At 34.3% G+C, this 15664-nt stretch overlaps 1 protein-coding gene across 1 annotated transcript; it reads left to right on the top strand.

Annotated features, from left to right (window-relative positions):
* The first annotated feature begins 1971 nt into the window (after positions 1-1971).
* LOC141691855 (uncharacterized) lies at positions 1972-5442 on the top strand. Its single transcript, XM_074496607.1, has 5 exons — positions 1972-2476; positions 2543-3034; positions 3126-3378; positions 3493-4183; positions 5074-5442. The coding sequence occupies exons 1-5, from the start codon at positions 1972-1974 to the stop codon at positions 5440-5442; spliced, it is 2310 nt and encodes a 769-aa protein (XP_074352708.1).
* The last annotated feature ends 10222 nt before the right edge of the window (positions 5443-15664 follow it).

Here is a 15664-nt window from a genome sequence, read left to right as displayed (position 1 = left end):
ACCTTAAGAAGCTTTACGTTAATGGAAAGATGGAGGTCTTTAATAGCGATCCAATAACGATGAACGGAAATCCCTAGCAGCTGCTCCTCAAGTGTGAAGCACTCCACCGGTATCCACCAAGAGTATAATGTGATGGAGGAGGAAGAGCTTGAGAGAATTAGTTGCCTCCCTCTTGTTCTACTTTAGAATTAGGGTTAATTATTTGGGTTGAGGCAAATAGGGTTTATAATAGTATATTTATAGGCAAAATTTTTCAGCTGAAACTTTTCATAAAATATTATTATTAACCCTTTAATTGATTATTCTTATTAACCAATTTACTAATAATTAAAACACTTTTTAATCATTAATCCCTTTTCTAAACACTTTAGAAAAATAATTCTCTCACTTGATTTAATTTCCAAAATTAAATTCTTAATTAATAATATTAAGAATTAATTAAATCTCATTTAATCAATTATTAAATCTGCTAATTAATTATTTATTTCACAAATAAATAATTACCAGCCATTATTAATTAATTCCTCCACCATTAAATCATTCTCTTTTATGGTGTGACCCTGTAGGTTCAATATTAAGCCGGTAGTAGAAATGAATAATAATAAAACTATTTTATCATTATTTATATAAATTCTCTAATTCATTAAATATGCTTAATTAATAAATTAATCATATTTATTCTACATCGTGAGGGATACTTCTCCGCATATCGCGACTATCCGGATAATACAAATTCACTGCTTAGAATACCAAGAACCTATTCAGTGAGTAGTTACCGTACAATCAATTCCTTCTACCCTGCAATGTCACGATTAAATACAAGGCATGGAACTTGTGTCAAGCCTATCTTATTTAATCATTTGCTTTCCCATTCACTATGCTTAGTTCTATTTAATGTAAATTAGAAACTCCTTTCTAATTTCATTCACTCTGGCCAGAGATTCCTGAACTAGCATAAGTGGATCAGCATTGAACATTCTCTTCCTTCACTGGAAGGGGTAGATCCTTTATCGATCATACACTATCTTCGTGTACAAATTCCTATACCCAGTAGAGCCCTTATATTTATCCCTGGAGACTAAGAACTAAACCAAAGCCTAGTTCAGTGTACACAAGATGACTATGATGACCTCAAGTCTAAGGATACTTGTACAACTATCACTATGTGAACAACTGCTGACACGTGAGTGAACTCCATCAGTTGTTCAGATGTGTGAGTCATGTTCACTGAACTTGTTCTATAATAAGCACCTACATACTAGCTATAGTGTCACCACACAAATGTCTATGAGAACAGACATCCTTCATAATGAAGCAAGCATAGTATGTACCGATCTTTGCGGATTACTAATTACCAGTTAGTAATCCTACGACTGGGAAATATTTAAGTTTAGAGTTATCATCTTTTAGGTCTCATTATTATGATCTCATCATAATCCATAAAAAGTTTTACTCTAAACTATGGTATATCTTATTTAAACACTTAAATAGATAAAGCCCACAATAAAACCAAAACAAGTCTTTTATTAATATCAATGAAATCAAAACAAATTACATAAAAGTTATTCATAAATCATCATACATGATTGGACTTATGACACATCTCTTTCAGCAAGTGTGAAGCATGGATGTGGAAGGAAGAACGTGTAAATAAAAGTGTTACCCGCGGAATACCTGTTTTTCCCTGTGTTGTGCAGAAGGTCAAATCAAACTACCCAAAGAGAAACTAACTCCTTCTTTCATTTGGCAGCTGCATAATGATAAAGCATACTCTTAGAGATTTAGCGATGGTATGCGTTTGTATAATTGTATCTTTGCATTTACTTCCATTTGTGGGAAGGTTGACAATTCAATCAATAACGGGGGGCCCCTTACATCTATAGACTAAATGGACAAAACCACCATTTATTTGGTTCTTTAATACCCAAACATGGTGAAGACCCCAAATTCTGTCAGTTATATATCTATGACATGGAGAATGAAATTAGTAATCGTCTCAAATGGGTTAATGTTGATAGGGGGGATCCACTTGATGTTGATATAGTTGTTGGATTATCAAAAATGCTAGATGAGACAAATGAGTTAGTCAAAGAATTCCGCATGGCTCGCGACAGATTTGAGAAAGATGGGGTGCAAGATTTAGAAATTAGATTAAAGGTGTGTAGATCTGAAAGTGGTCTTGAGAATCATGTCGGGCCATCTGATGAGGTAGCTGGTATAATGGTTGGGGACATGGATGATACTGATGGTTCTCGAGATATTGTTATAGATTCTCATGTTAAAGGTTTGGAGAGAACTAGTGACATTCATCCAAAACTTATGGCGTTACAGTACCCTTTATTGTTTCCTCATGGTTCATATGGTTTTCACAAGAATATTCCATATGGAAAGGTTGATGAAAAATCTACCAAAAAAAGAGAATATATTACACAGAAAGACTATTATTCTTACAAATTCCAAGTTCGCACCAATGAAGGTAATCTATAATCACATTGCTTTAGTAGAACATTATTTCAGGTGTTTTTCTTTAGACTGTACTCAGATTCCAATGTAACTAATAAAAATTTGTTGTCATCAATTACTCCACGTCTTGGTGGTAGACTTTACCAGCAATATGTTGTTAACGCATTCTCCTCTATTGAGCAAGCCCGTCTATGGTGGTTTCGTAAGAACCAAACCACTTTACGTTCGGAGCTGTATACTAACATTCAAAGGAATTTGAACGAGGGTACCTCTGATACATCAAACATGGGTAAAGGTTTTATATTGCCTGCTGGATTTGTTGGTTCACGTAGATACATGCAACAAAACTTTCAGGATGCCCTAGCCGTTTGTCGCCATATTGGTCACCCTGACATTTTCCTTACCATGACAATAAATCCCTTATGGGATGAAGTCATACAGATGATGAAACTGCTCCCTCATTGCCTATCACAGAATTCACCAAATGTGATGGCACGTGTCTTTATACTGAAGCTGGACCAGCTGATTGATGATATAAAGAAGAAGAACTATTTTGGAACTTGCCTTGGTGGTATTGCTCAAATTGACATGAATTTATTTGTAATAACCTTTGTTATAAGAAATGTGGAATTACTTACCTATCTTTTCTATTTGTTTGACAGTTATGTATGTAGTAGAGTTCCAGAAGCGTGGTCTCCTGCATGTGCACATGCTTATATGGTTGGACAGTGCTTCCAAGTTGAACTTGCAAGCAAATGTTGACAAGTTTGTTTCTGCAGAGATTCCGAATCCAGAAACTGACCCGGTGGGGTATGCCGCTGTGAATGCTTTCATGGTACATGGACCCTGTGGTCAAGAAAATCCTAAATTTCCATGCATAAAGCAATTTAAATGCACTAGACATTTCCCCAAAAAGTAAGAACCTGCTAAGCCTGAAGTTGTTATAAGAAGCAGCTGTATTATTGTATGAAATGGAAATTATAGATTATCGTTTAATTAATATATGTAAAATATGAAATTGTTTTGTAGGTTTTGTAATTCAACTACATTTGACCAGTCAGGCTTTCCAATTTATAGAAGGCGTCAATCAAAAATCACTGTGACCAAAGGGAATGCAAATCTGGATAATCATTGTGTGGTACCTTACAACCGTGATTTACTAGTGAAATACCTATGTCATATGAATGTAGAGATTTGTGCACATGCACGTAGCCTGAAATATCTTTTTAAGTACTGCCTGAAAGGGCATGACAGAGCTACTGTTGTAATACGTGGGAAGAAAAGACAATCTAACAACGGAGAGGGTCTTGACGTTGGTGAAGATGAAATTCAATCATTTTTTGATGGGAGGTACATTTGTGGATGTGAAGCTGCATACCGCATTTTTGGATTCAATATACATTATAGGTCTTTGGCAGTTCAACGACTTTCTATACACCTGGATGGGAATAAGTACTGTACTTTTCGCTCAAATGAGGCATTACCCAAAGTGGCCGAGAGGGAGAAGGAGAAGCACACACAATTAGAGGCTTTATTTATCCTTAATGCCACTGATGAGCATGACAGACAATTTCTATACGATGAAATTCCCCAGCATTACGTTTGGAATGATAAGGACCGAGTCTGGAATCCACGTAAGCGTGGGAAAAAAATTGGTAGATTGTCTTACACGCATCACAGTGTCGGGGAATTATGGTTTCTAAGACTTCTGCTAACCAAGGTTCGTGGAGCAACATCATATGAGTCATTACGAACAGTCAAGGGATAAACATATAACACCTTCCAAGAAGCATGCAAGGAGTATGGCCTACAGGATGATGACAATGAATGGCATATGGTATTATCGCAGTGCTCAGAAAGTGGATTTCCTCCTCAGATTAGACAGTTGTTCGTTCATATAATGGTCAACTGCAAGGTGTAAGACCTCGGAGATTTATGGAAGAAGCATTGGACCACTATGGTGGATGACCTTTTGCTGAAGCAACATCAACTCACAGGGAATCCATATTTGATGCTGAATGAAATGTAACAACAATATTATGCTCTCGCAGGTAATCCCAGGATTATCATAAATGATCCCGTTTTCTATTTGAACCACCACCTGCATGATATCCTTATTTTCACCATCATAATTTGCCAGACACTTTTATTCCAAGTTTTATATTTTGTAGATATTTTGGCCAAGCTTTTATATTAAGTAACAATTAAAATTTAATATAAAACGGATATGTATTGTGTTACTTAGCATCAGTATCATAGTGTTCTAAAGTGTTTTGTAAGTTTATAAGTGTTGTACAAAAATATCTCATCTATTTTAAAGCAACCTATGTTTGTTATGTAATTTTAATTAATTCTACTTTTTTTCATGTCCATATTTGTTTATTTTATGTGTAATAATCATGTGTTCAATATTATATTTTCCAATAAATCTTCTTAACGTTTGGGTTCAAAATATGGTATACGTGTTTTTCAATTTTTTTGTGTTATTTAATTTATATCTATTTTAATTTTTTTATGTTACATAATTTCATGTTTGTTGTTTAATTGTGTTTATATTTTATGTTCTTTCATAATTTGGTTTATAATACAAAAATTCATACTTTGTTGAAGAGCATTGGCAAATCACTAAAAGACTTCACTCAGATGCCCCAACCTCCCAATAGTTATTTGGACTGCAATGTTAATAATTTGATTATTGAGGAAACTAATTACGATATTAATGAAATGGCTAAGGAATTCAACATCCTCTTCTCAAAATGCAACAAAGAGCAGCTGGCTGTTTACCACTTTGTAATGGAATCTGTTGAAAAAAATGAAGGAGGTGTCTTCTTTGTTTATGGCAGTGGTGGTTGTGGGAAAATGTACCTTTGGAGGACCTTGATTTCGAAATTAAGGTCGGAGCGGAAGATTGTCCTGCCGGTTGCATCATCAGGAATTGCGGCTACTGCCAGCAGGCCGTACTGCCCATTCAAGGTTTAAGATCCCAATTGTTATTGATGAATATTCCATGTGTTCCATATCTCATACATCTGACATTGTTGAACTCATTAAACGGATAAATCTCATTATATGGGATGAGGCTCCAATGCAACATCGTTACGCTTTTGAGTGTCTTGATCGGTCATTAAGGGATATCATGAAAGTTGTAAACCCAAACCGATTCCATATGCCATTCAGAGGTATCACAGTGGTCTTAGGCGGTGATTTCAGACAAATTCTTTCAGTTATTCCTAGAGCATCAAGGGGCGAAGTTGTTTCAGCATAAATTACAAGATCAAAGTTGTGGAAAATTGCTACAGTCTTCAAGTTGCTACACAACATGCGATTGAACAAAGGAAGGAACCAGGAAGAAGTACAAGCTCTGTCAAACTTTGAAAAATGGGTTCTGCAGATTGGGATGGGAATGTTGGGTCGGCTGCTCATGTGAACCGTGAATACGTTGAAGATGACATAGCTATACCTAAACAATTCTGCCACCTAAACTCAACCAACTCTGTTGATGAAATGATTGAAAGTGCTTTTCCTAATTTTATGGAGAATTATAAAGATCCAGATTATTTGAGTAATAGAGCAATATTAACCCCAACCAATCTAACTTTTGGCAAGGTTAATAGTTTTTTGTTGAAAAACTTCTTGGCGAGATGTCTTCTTACTTCTCTATTGACACAGCGGAAGATTATCCTGGATCGAAAGATGACCAGTTGCAATCTTTCCCAACAGAATACCTCAACTCAATTAACATCCCTGGATTACCTCTTCACGAATTAAAGCTTAAAGTTGGAGTCGTCGTAATGTTGATGCGCAACCTCAACCAGACCCTAGGCCTTTATAACGGCACCCGAATGATGGTTACAAAGTGTCTATCACATTGCGTTGAGTGTGAGGTCATATCTGGACAGCAAAAGGGAACCAAACATTTTATCCCAAGGATGGAGTTGGCACCAACAGAGACAAGGCTGCCTTTCAAGTTGTGTAGGAAGCAGATGCCTCTCCGAGTATGTTATGCAATGACAATAAACAAAGCTCAGGGTCAGTCGCTACAACAAGTTGCCTTATATCTACCTAATGGAGTGTTTACTCATGGTATGTTGTATGTGGCCGTATCTCGTGTAACTTCCCCACAGGGTCTGAAGCTCTTTATTAATGATGAAGATGGTAAGAGCACCTACATTACGCAGAATGTTGTTTATAAAGAGATTTTCTACAATTTACCAGTAATATAGTTCCAAACCGTGTAAAATTTAATCCGCCTATGACAGTTATTGATTGCCAATGTTCAACATTATGATCAATAGAAATGAAAATATAAATCATATATTTGGTATTTATTTTGAACAATTTCGTGTAAATTCTAGTGAAAGACTATGTATTTTATAAATTTTGACTTTTCTGCTTTCATCTTTAAATAAAACTTCCAAGTTTCTGTTGTCAAGCAATGTTGAATTCTTAAAATCCAACAAATATTTTTTTTTGATTAACATTTGAAAGTACTTTGTCAAATAATGAATTATAAAAGTAAGTGCTTTGTCAAACAACAATGAATTATACCAGGCTTGAAAGAGTAGTGTGTAATTTCCAGTAAACCATAAAATTAATATAAAATATTATAGAGAGGTACAATAATACAACATTTCCTTAATAAGTGTGCCAATCTCCTCAGATCTACTTTAACTTTCATATTTGTGAAAGGAAGGAAGCAAATTACAGACCTCAAGTCCGGCTGAAGGTATGATTGATTTTGCACAGTATACAACTTTCAAACATTTAATTAAACACAAACACTGCATAGTTTTATAATACAAGAGTCATTATGTTTGCAGGTACGAGAAATGACCTTTTTCAGATATGATAGCTTACACCTTCTTGATGAATGTAAAGAGGAGTGGAGAGTATGGCTTAGAGCACAATCAATTTGGAAGGGAATCAACCGAGCAACCGGCGAGGTTAAAGGTTACAATATAATATTCTGCGATGACTATGTAAGTACAAAATCTGAAATTTTTCTGCAAGAAAAAATTTCTCTACACTTTTGTCAAACTACCAAATATTACGTAGCATAATTATCCTTGAATTTTAGAGTTGTAGGATTCATGCCTTTCTTGCACCGACAATATTTCCTAAATCCGAAGCAATTTTGGAAGAAGGTCAAATATACCGAGTGGAGTTTTTCAAAGTAAAAACATACAATGGTGATGAGACTAACAGGGCCATACGTAACCAAAGGCATATTTACTTTACAAAAGAAACAAAAATGGAGAAAGATACGAAAGGGGGCCTACATATTCCAAATGCAAGCTTTTATTTCATTAACCTAGAAAAATGTCAGGAACTGAAGACAGACAACAGATTCCTAGCAGGTCCATTTCCAATTAATATACTGCATAGGTAGGAAGTTGGAAACAAAGTTGGACATATTTAATGTTTCAATGTATATCAATGCAGATGTTATTGTGTAGTAAAGGGTGTACATCCCAGAGCTTCTTATAACAAATATGGGGTAGAAAAGTCCCATGCGGCCCTTACAATTACTGATGGCAGGTATGTCATTCTTTCATGTGGCAGTTGATATTTAAATTTATATACACAAATGAAGTTAATTCAATAATTTCACCTTCTTGAAAATATTTGTAGGACCAGTATCAATGTCACTTTCTTCAATGAATTTGGTGACTACTTTCTACAACAATATGAAAAAATCCAAGACAGGCATGTGATACTTATTATAGCATGTGGACGAGTTAGTGAATGGAAAAGTAAACCTACCAATAATTTAAGATTTCAGTGTTATAACCAACATAATTTTCACTTATATATTTTTGTGTTGTAGATGTACTCTATATAACAAACTTCCCCATAACTAGAATATACCTAAATGTTAATCACGTTGTTGTTAACGAAATGAAACTCAGGTATTTCTCAATTCTCATTACGTTTACAATAAAAGTTATCAATTTTTGTTCAATATAAATTATTGCAATAACAATTACCTTCTTGACATGGGAAACCCGATTTCTATATAATGGACATAGATGATGATGAAGAACCATCAGCTTTACCAAGTATGACATTGACGGAGTTAGGAAAGTTGAATGAGACTTTTATTTCGGTAAGTTATCCAGACATTTTACCTAACAAAGGGTGATACAGTCCACTAACCCATTTCTTCAACTGAAAAAGGTTTCATGTCAAGTAACTGTGAGGAAATTTGATGAGAAAATGAGTTGGTACACTCCTTTCTGCATCAAATGTGATCAAGACCTCAAGCTCATTGAGGAGGTTTATAGTTGTTGTGGACGAACTTGGACTTACCCGGACATACGGTCTTTCGATAATTATATTTCAATTTTGTAATTGAAGTTTGATTGATCTTTCGATGGATTGGCCAAATAGGTTTCGTTTGTATGCTCTCTGCAGTGATGACAGTGGTTGTGTCCCGATTGTCTGGCCAGATGATGAAATTACTAAATTGGTTGGAAAAACTGTTTATGAAGTTGATGCAGAGCATACAGAGGTAACATGCATTTCCTCCAAGCCATAATCATTTGATCTGTCACATACAACATTTTTCCTTGAAAGTTGGCCAAGTCTAATAACCAGTATGAATAATACAGGTAACCGGTATCAAAGTAATCCCAGATTTGTTGAGAAGTTTGGAGAAGAAAACTTACAAAATTACTATTGATGTCAATGAAAAAATGTTAAAGAAGGTTCTAAGGTTTTCAATGCTTCTCACATTTCAGAACCCTTGGAGATCTCGGACCATCATACTCCTACTCAGAGGAAACCAGATCCTGTGAAACAAACACACATGGCAAATGTGAGTTTTAAATTATCTCAATTTAAGTGAAGAATGAAATGCAATATATTTTTGTAAATCGTACGTAAGGTATAAACGTCAGAATCTCCAAAGAAGGTTATAACCACACCAACTGTACCTTCAACCAAGCAAACATCGTCTACGACAAAACTAATCAGCCCACAAACTCTACATTCTAGTAATCGGACAAGACCAAGGTTTCAAGTCGATCCGTTGCAGTTCAATCCTGGACCAAGTGAGAAGGCACCAAAATTCAAGAATGTTAAAATTGAAAAGGTACATAATGTCTTATGTGAAATTAAGGAATAAACCACAGATTTCACGATACCTTATATTGGCTTTTACTGATTAAAAAACTTGCAGCTTTAAGGAGTCAAGCAGTCAAACGAGAAGAGCCAACTTCAGAGGGGAAGACTGTTGGAATTAATAGTTAGCTCAAATTTTTGTGATTGCAACAAATGGATGTTGGATCATCACTATTAGATGTACTAATGTAACCTATCCAAACTATTAAACTATGTACCTCATTCCAAGTGACATCTATTTTGTGAAAATTCTGAATTCAGTAACGCTTTGAGAAAAAAAATACAAGTTTGCAAAATTAATTTGCATTTACTAATTACCAAAAATAAAAATAGGTGAAAAGGACATACTGTACATGTAACATATGACTGATTCCTCCAACCAATATCGTCAAGTTAGATATTTTTGAAGATATAAGGACTATATAAAAACTAAAATATTTACATCAATAACCAACTACCAATCCTAACACATTAAATTCATGTACCTACCAAAAGGTAAATGATAAAGACCGAGTTTGCTGCATACTTCAGCAACACACAGCAGCTAAAAGAATTTTGAAACACCAATATATACAATGTCAGGGACCGATGTTGAATCATTAAGAATTCTTCACAAGGGAAGAAGTGACTGGAAAATTAGAGTACGGGTCATAAGAGAATGGCGAGGAGTAACTGCAACAGGAATTGTCTTCAAAACTTGCAACTATATACTACTAGATAACAAGGTATTTTGGTTGTTACATTTATACAGTATAAAAGTTCAGGGTAGGATTAACAAGTCATATGGATTAACATTGTCTATATCACAGAATTACCGAGTTGAGGCTTTGGTACTAGCTGCTTTGGTCGACAGAATCTCAAGACTTATTGTTGAAGGGAAGGTGTACATCATTAAGAATTTCCATGTGAAAGAGTATATCGATGGCGACAAGTACCGACCTGTGCAAATGGATAAGCAAATCATTTTCACAACTGATACTAAAGTGAAAGAAGTTGATGAGAAATTGTTTTTTATACCCAAAAACAGTTTCGATTTGTTCGATTATGCAGACCTAAAACCAATGACAAGGCAACTTCTTTATCTTACAGGTTATTTCTAATCAAATCTATAAACTACGACTTGCATTTGTACTATTTACATAATTTATATTATTTCCTTTAATCAGATGTCATGGGTGTTTTGGAGAAAATTCCGACTATTAGTAGAGTCCCAAACAAGCAAGTTAAAATTAAGTTCAAGATAACTGATGGGAGGTAATTCTATGAACTTCATGTATATACATATATATTAGTGGCTGTTGCAGTATAAGTAAAAATCATTATGTAGGAAAAAAATCAATGTTACTTTCTGGAAAACATTTGCCGAAGAATTTGAGAAAGCAGTTCATGAGCCTTTGGAAGAACCAATCATTTTAATAATTGCAAGTGGGAGAATTAGTAGCTGGAATGGTAAGGATAATAGCAATACACTCAGCAAAACGATAAAATAGAACTCTAACTTTTAACACTACCATGTCACAGATGAACTTGATATTTGCAACTACTCCCCAACTAGATTCTACCTCAACTATGATCATCACAGTGTTGCCAGACTACGCAAACAGTAAGTCATTATTTTAAAATTAAATTTACAAATTGGATTAAACCTCACATTATGCTACCATATGAAACAGGCTACGAGATTCTAACTTCTGTACCCAACAATTTGCGAGAATGAAGAAACCATTGAGAATTTGTATCATTGAGGAGATCAAAAAACTTTCTACAGATTACGTAAAAGAAGAGGTTGTGTGCAAAGCAGCATTGAAGGTAGTGGAAACCACAACAAATTGGAAGACATATATATGCAGCTCCTGCTACTGTGAATCTAACCTCGATAACAATGAACAATTCTGCAAGAAATGTCAAAAGATGGTGCCACACACTTTGAAATGGTTTTGTACTTGACTCAAGTTTAGTGTGCACATAATTACCTCTCTTAAAATAATTGGAACAATTTATTATTTGTCTTGGATTTTTACAGGTTCAGCGTTTGTACGGTAGTCCAAGACCCAACCGGTGGACTACAAATCATCTTAAAAGACCGAGAAATAAGAATCCTAATTGGCAAGCTTGTGGAAGATGTTGATACTCAGGTAGGCATTTCTAACATAACTGGAATCACCATTACCTCTATAAAATTCTTTAAACTAACTTTTTATTTTGCAGGATAATTCTTTTCCCAAAGAATTGAAACAACTTCAAGGAGAGGACTACACATTCAAGATAATGATCCAGCCTGAGAACATTGACAATACTAATCTGGATTATATTTGTACTGGAATTATAGCTGGATGGGATTATGAGGAGGTAGTAGAGCATCCAAGGGAAACAATGCAAACAACACACAGTGTAACTACTCAGATTAATTTATGGAAAATTTTGGAATTAAAAATTAATTTAATCACTGTGAGACATAATGAAGATTTTTATTGGTAAAACAGGAATCCGGCTCTTCATACCACATTGATGAAATATCTCAACTAAACTACATGGGAAATTGAAACTCGACGGACAAAGAAGGTTAGAAATGCTACAGTGAATTATATTTATGCAAGCAAGAACACAATTCCTTTCATACATCTTAAGAAAAATGTATGAAACAATCTCATTTCTTGGCAGATTCACATGTGACAATATGATGATTCTTGAAGAATTATTTTCCATCCACCATTTTTGTAGTTAAAGAGATCTAGACTCTTGAAGATTGAAAACGTAATTTTGATTATTTATTTAATTAGTTGTAGATGCAGTCTACATAACATATTGATGTATCCAATATGGCTACCTATTTAACCATCAAACTCTTAACGGAATGGATATTAAGTATGTGTTATCCTAGGTATGTAAACTTTTGAGAAACATCTATTTTCCCAAGATTATGCTTAATGTACATACGTTCACAAAATGCATAAACAGATGTTCATAATGACGATGAACAACTAAAGAACTGTAACTATGTGAATGAAAGTATGACAGAGAAGTAAGACAACTGCTTCGAACTACAAAATATTATTTAAAATAAATTGAGGCTTATGTTATATAATTATACGTACATGAAAATAATGAGAGTATATAGGAAGCATTGGAAAAATAATTACGGCACCACAATTATATGTACAACTACTAGTATTGGTTGCAAACGTAGCCTGTGTTTTGCTTGCCGAACAACCAAACACATTTCCAAATAGATTAACCATGTAAAAAAGTATTCTCAGTACTGTATTTTAAACTACAGACTTAAACCGCGGTCTATATTCAAAATAAAGTTTCTGAGTTAAATAAGGAAAAAGGGCCAAAAAATTGATATTAGTGTTGTTGCGCTGATGTAGGATTATTTCTTCAATTTTTAAAACTTCAATTTACAAAAAGAGAAGAAGATAATATCTTTTTAATTGCTCAAATGTAATCTATTCAAATTTGAGCATATCAGAGTATCCTATTACAAAAAATGTTAGGAGATATACATGGCAAAAATATGATATTTAAATTATCAGAATCTGTTAGTGTCTTCAATTTTTCATGGTCCATAAGACATTAAATTATACACTTTTACGGGTGAAGCAAATTCAAACTTTCAAAAGGAAAAAAGCAAAAATTGTGTAAAGGAAAAGTATTGGAAGGGTTAACAGTGGACACTATACATACAAAATCACTCTAAATTCACACATACCTCAAAGTGTGACCTAACAGTCCCCTGTTTCTCCTCCTGCAACAACTTCTTGATAATGGGGTTTCTCTCATTCCTCTTTACTCTCCATCAGATTCAAATTTTTGAATCCCCTTCAGGCAGTGCTTATATGATCTCCCCTGTTTTAGCTTTAAGTTTATGACTATAATTTTTATTAAATCTGCCAAAGTTGAGGTGCATGTTTACTTTTGTGGTTAAAGATTATTCAAAGCATGGATTATATGTGTCCGTTTTAGTATCATATTGCAATTTCATTACGTGTTTTGAAAATTTAAATTTGTTGGCCTATAAACAGGTTACTCATCATGGCCAATCGGCACTATGGATGTGCAATGTACTTTTTGTTCACTACAAAAAAATTATAAGAGAAGAAAGAATTAATAAACAAAGTGTTATATGACCAGAGTTTTAATATTCGGATAAACTTGATTCCTTACGATTAATGGAATAAAACATTAAACACAAAACGAACTTCCATAAGTTGAACATAATTCAAATTGTTTAAGATAAACCATCAAAACAAGGCAATAATAGGGTCTAATCAACAACTAAAGTTACATAATTTCCTTACTTAAGGAATTACTTAGGACTCATTATTGGACGCATTCTTCAAAACTACTACATTGAAATTGCAAATACTTGCATCTCGCCAATTGAAGATACATGTATCACCAACCTCAAGTTGCAAATCTTCCCTAAAGATGCGCCATCCGTTATTAATTGTAGTTCTCTTCCGGTCGCTTCTCCGACGGATTTCAAGCGCCCAAACACGAGTGCCCACATACACATTTATAAAATCAGTCTTCATCCAGCACATGCAAAGTTTTTTAAATTCTACTGGGATATCCTGAAACAAATATAAAAACAAGGTATATTCAATTATACATTCAACAGTCGAAGATACAAATCAATATCCTATATAAACCTATTCACTGGATGTATATAACTTACCATACCATGTTCATGGTATAAAAGCTGAAATGGCTGAACAACAAAATGAAAAGCAGGGGCTCCACTTAAATCAGGTAATATAGCAACTGAAATGTCAAAATCAAAGTAAAATAAACTACCAAATGATTTACTTAATCAGCCGACTAAAGCAATAGTACAATTCAGGGAAATAAACAGTTAAGTTATTACCAGGCGCATCGTTAACTGGAGACAAAGGACTTTCGATATGTGAAGTGTCAATTGCAGTTACTGTAAATTTACGCCAACCATCGAAAGTAAAAACTAACATGTGGAAGCCATTCAAATCAACAACACGTAACATATTGCATAGACTCTTCAAACCACTCAAATGACTTAAGCTATTTTCACTTCGACGGTATTCCCCAACAATCTCATAACCACTGCTAACAACAACATCAATTCTTCTAGGAATAACCGCACCAACATGATCATCAAACTCAGTCGGTACATACTGACAAAATAAATATGTTTTATGTTACTTATTTCACTTCTGCTATAGAATAAATTACAACTAATTGACACAGAATAGTTACTTACAACCGAATCAATGACTGGACCACCCCATCCAAGATTCCTCACAAAGGACCAACCACCATCATAAATAGAAACTATGAATAATGACAAAACAATTAGTTCAAACAAAAATGAATAACAACATTTAAACTACATACATGACATACCTAGATTTGGGAGTTGCTTCTGCAGTTCATGCACTCTATGTGGGTACCGGATCTCAGAGCCATACATGTCAACTATGACAACTTTCATGTCAAAATTATCCACATATTCGAACAACAAAGTGTTACCCGAAATTATATCGAAGTCGTGGTAAAATTCACGAAACCCCTTAAACTTCTCATTTACTTTGTCAAAATCAACCCATATTTCATATCCATTACGAACAACAATCTTAAGAGTTGTCGGAATACGACCACTATATTTCAAACAAAATGCATGAGGGACACGCTGACATTCAAAATTTATGAAAAATCTGAGATAAAAAATTACAACAAAATTATTCAACAACATACAAAATAGTATACTTACAATTTCATTTGATGAGCATTCGGATAATCGGACACGACGCGAAAATTTAGGGGTCAAATCCATCATTTCAATTACTTCCCTAATTGAAACAAAGGAGTAAGATAAATACCCTAAAGTCAAGTCAATTAAATAAAAGATGTAAGGAATTGACATTCATAAGAATCGGGGCATCATAGCTGTTTAAAAATATATGCTTTTGGAAGAAGAAGACATGTAAACTTACCGATCTTCAGTAGTAACGGCTGTAAGTAAGAAAGGGATGGGGGTATTTGACAAACTAAAGAACCACTTAATCTGCGTAAAAGGAGGAAAACTGATATAATAAAAAAA

This window comes from Apium graveolens, chromosome 10, assembly GCF_009905375.1.
Source record: "Apium graveolens cultivar Ventura chromosome 10, ASM990537v1, whole genome shotgun sequence".
NCBI classification, from domain to species: Eukaryota; Viridiplantae; Streptophyta; class Magnoliopsida; order Apiales; family Apiaceae; genus Apium; species Apium graveolens.
The sequence above is the reverse complement of the archived record's forward strand: the minus strand, read 5'-3'. Positions and strand labels throughout refer to the sequence as shown.

Bases quoted from the DNA above. Each gene is read 5' to 3' on its own strand.
- LOC141691855 (XM_074496607.1), top strand. From the start codon at position 1,972: ATGGAGAATGAAATTAGTAATCGTCTCAAATGGGTTAATGTTGATAGG. The intron at 2,477-2,542 runs GTAATCTATAAT...GACTGTACTCAG, and splicing joins CCAAGTTCGCACCAATGAAG to ATTCCAATGTAACTAATAAA. The intron at 3,035-3,125 runs GTATTGCTCAAA...TTTGTTTGACAG, and splicing joins TTTTGGAACTTGCCTTGGTG to TTATGTATGTAGTAGAGTTC.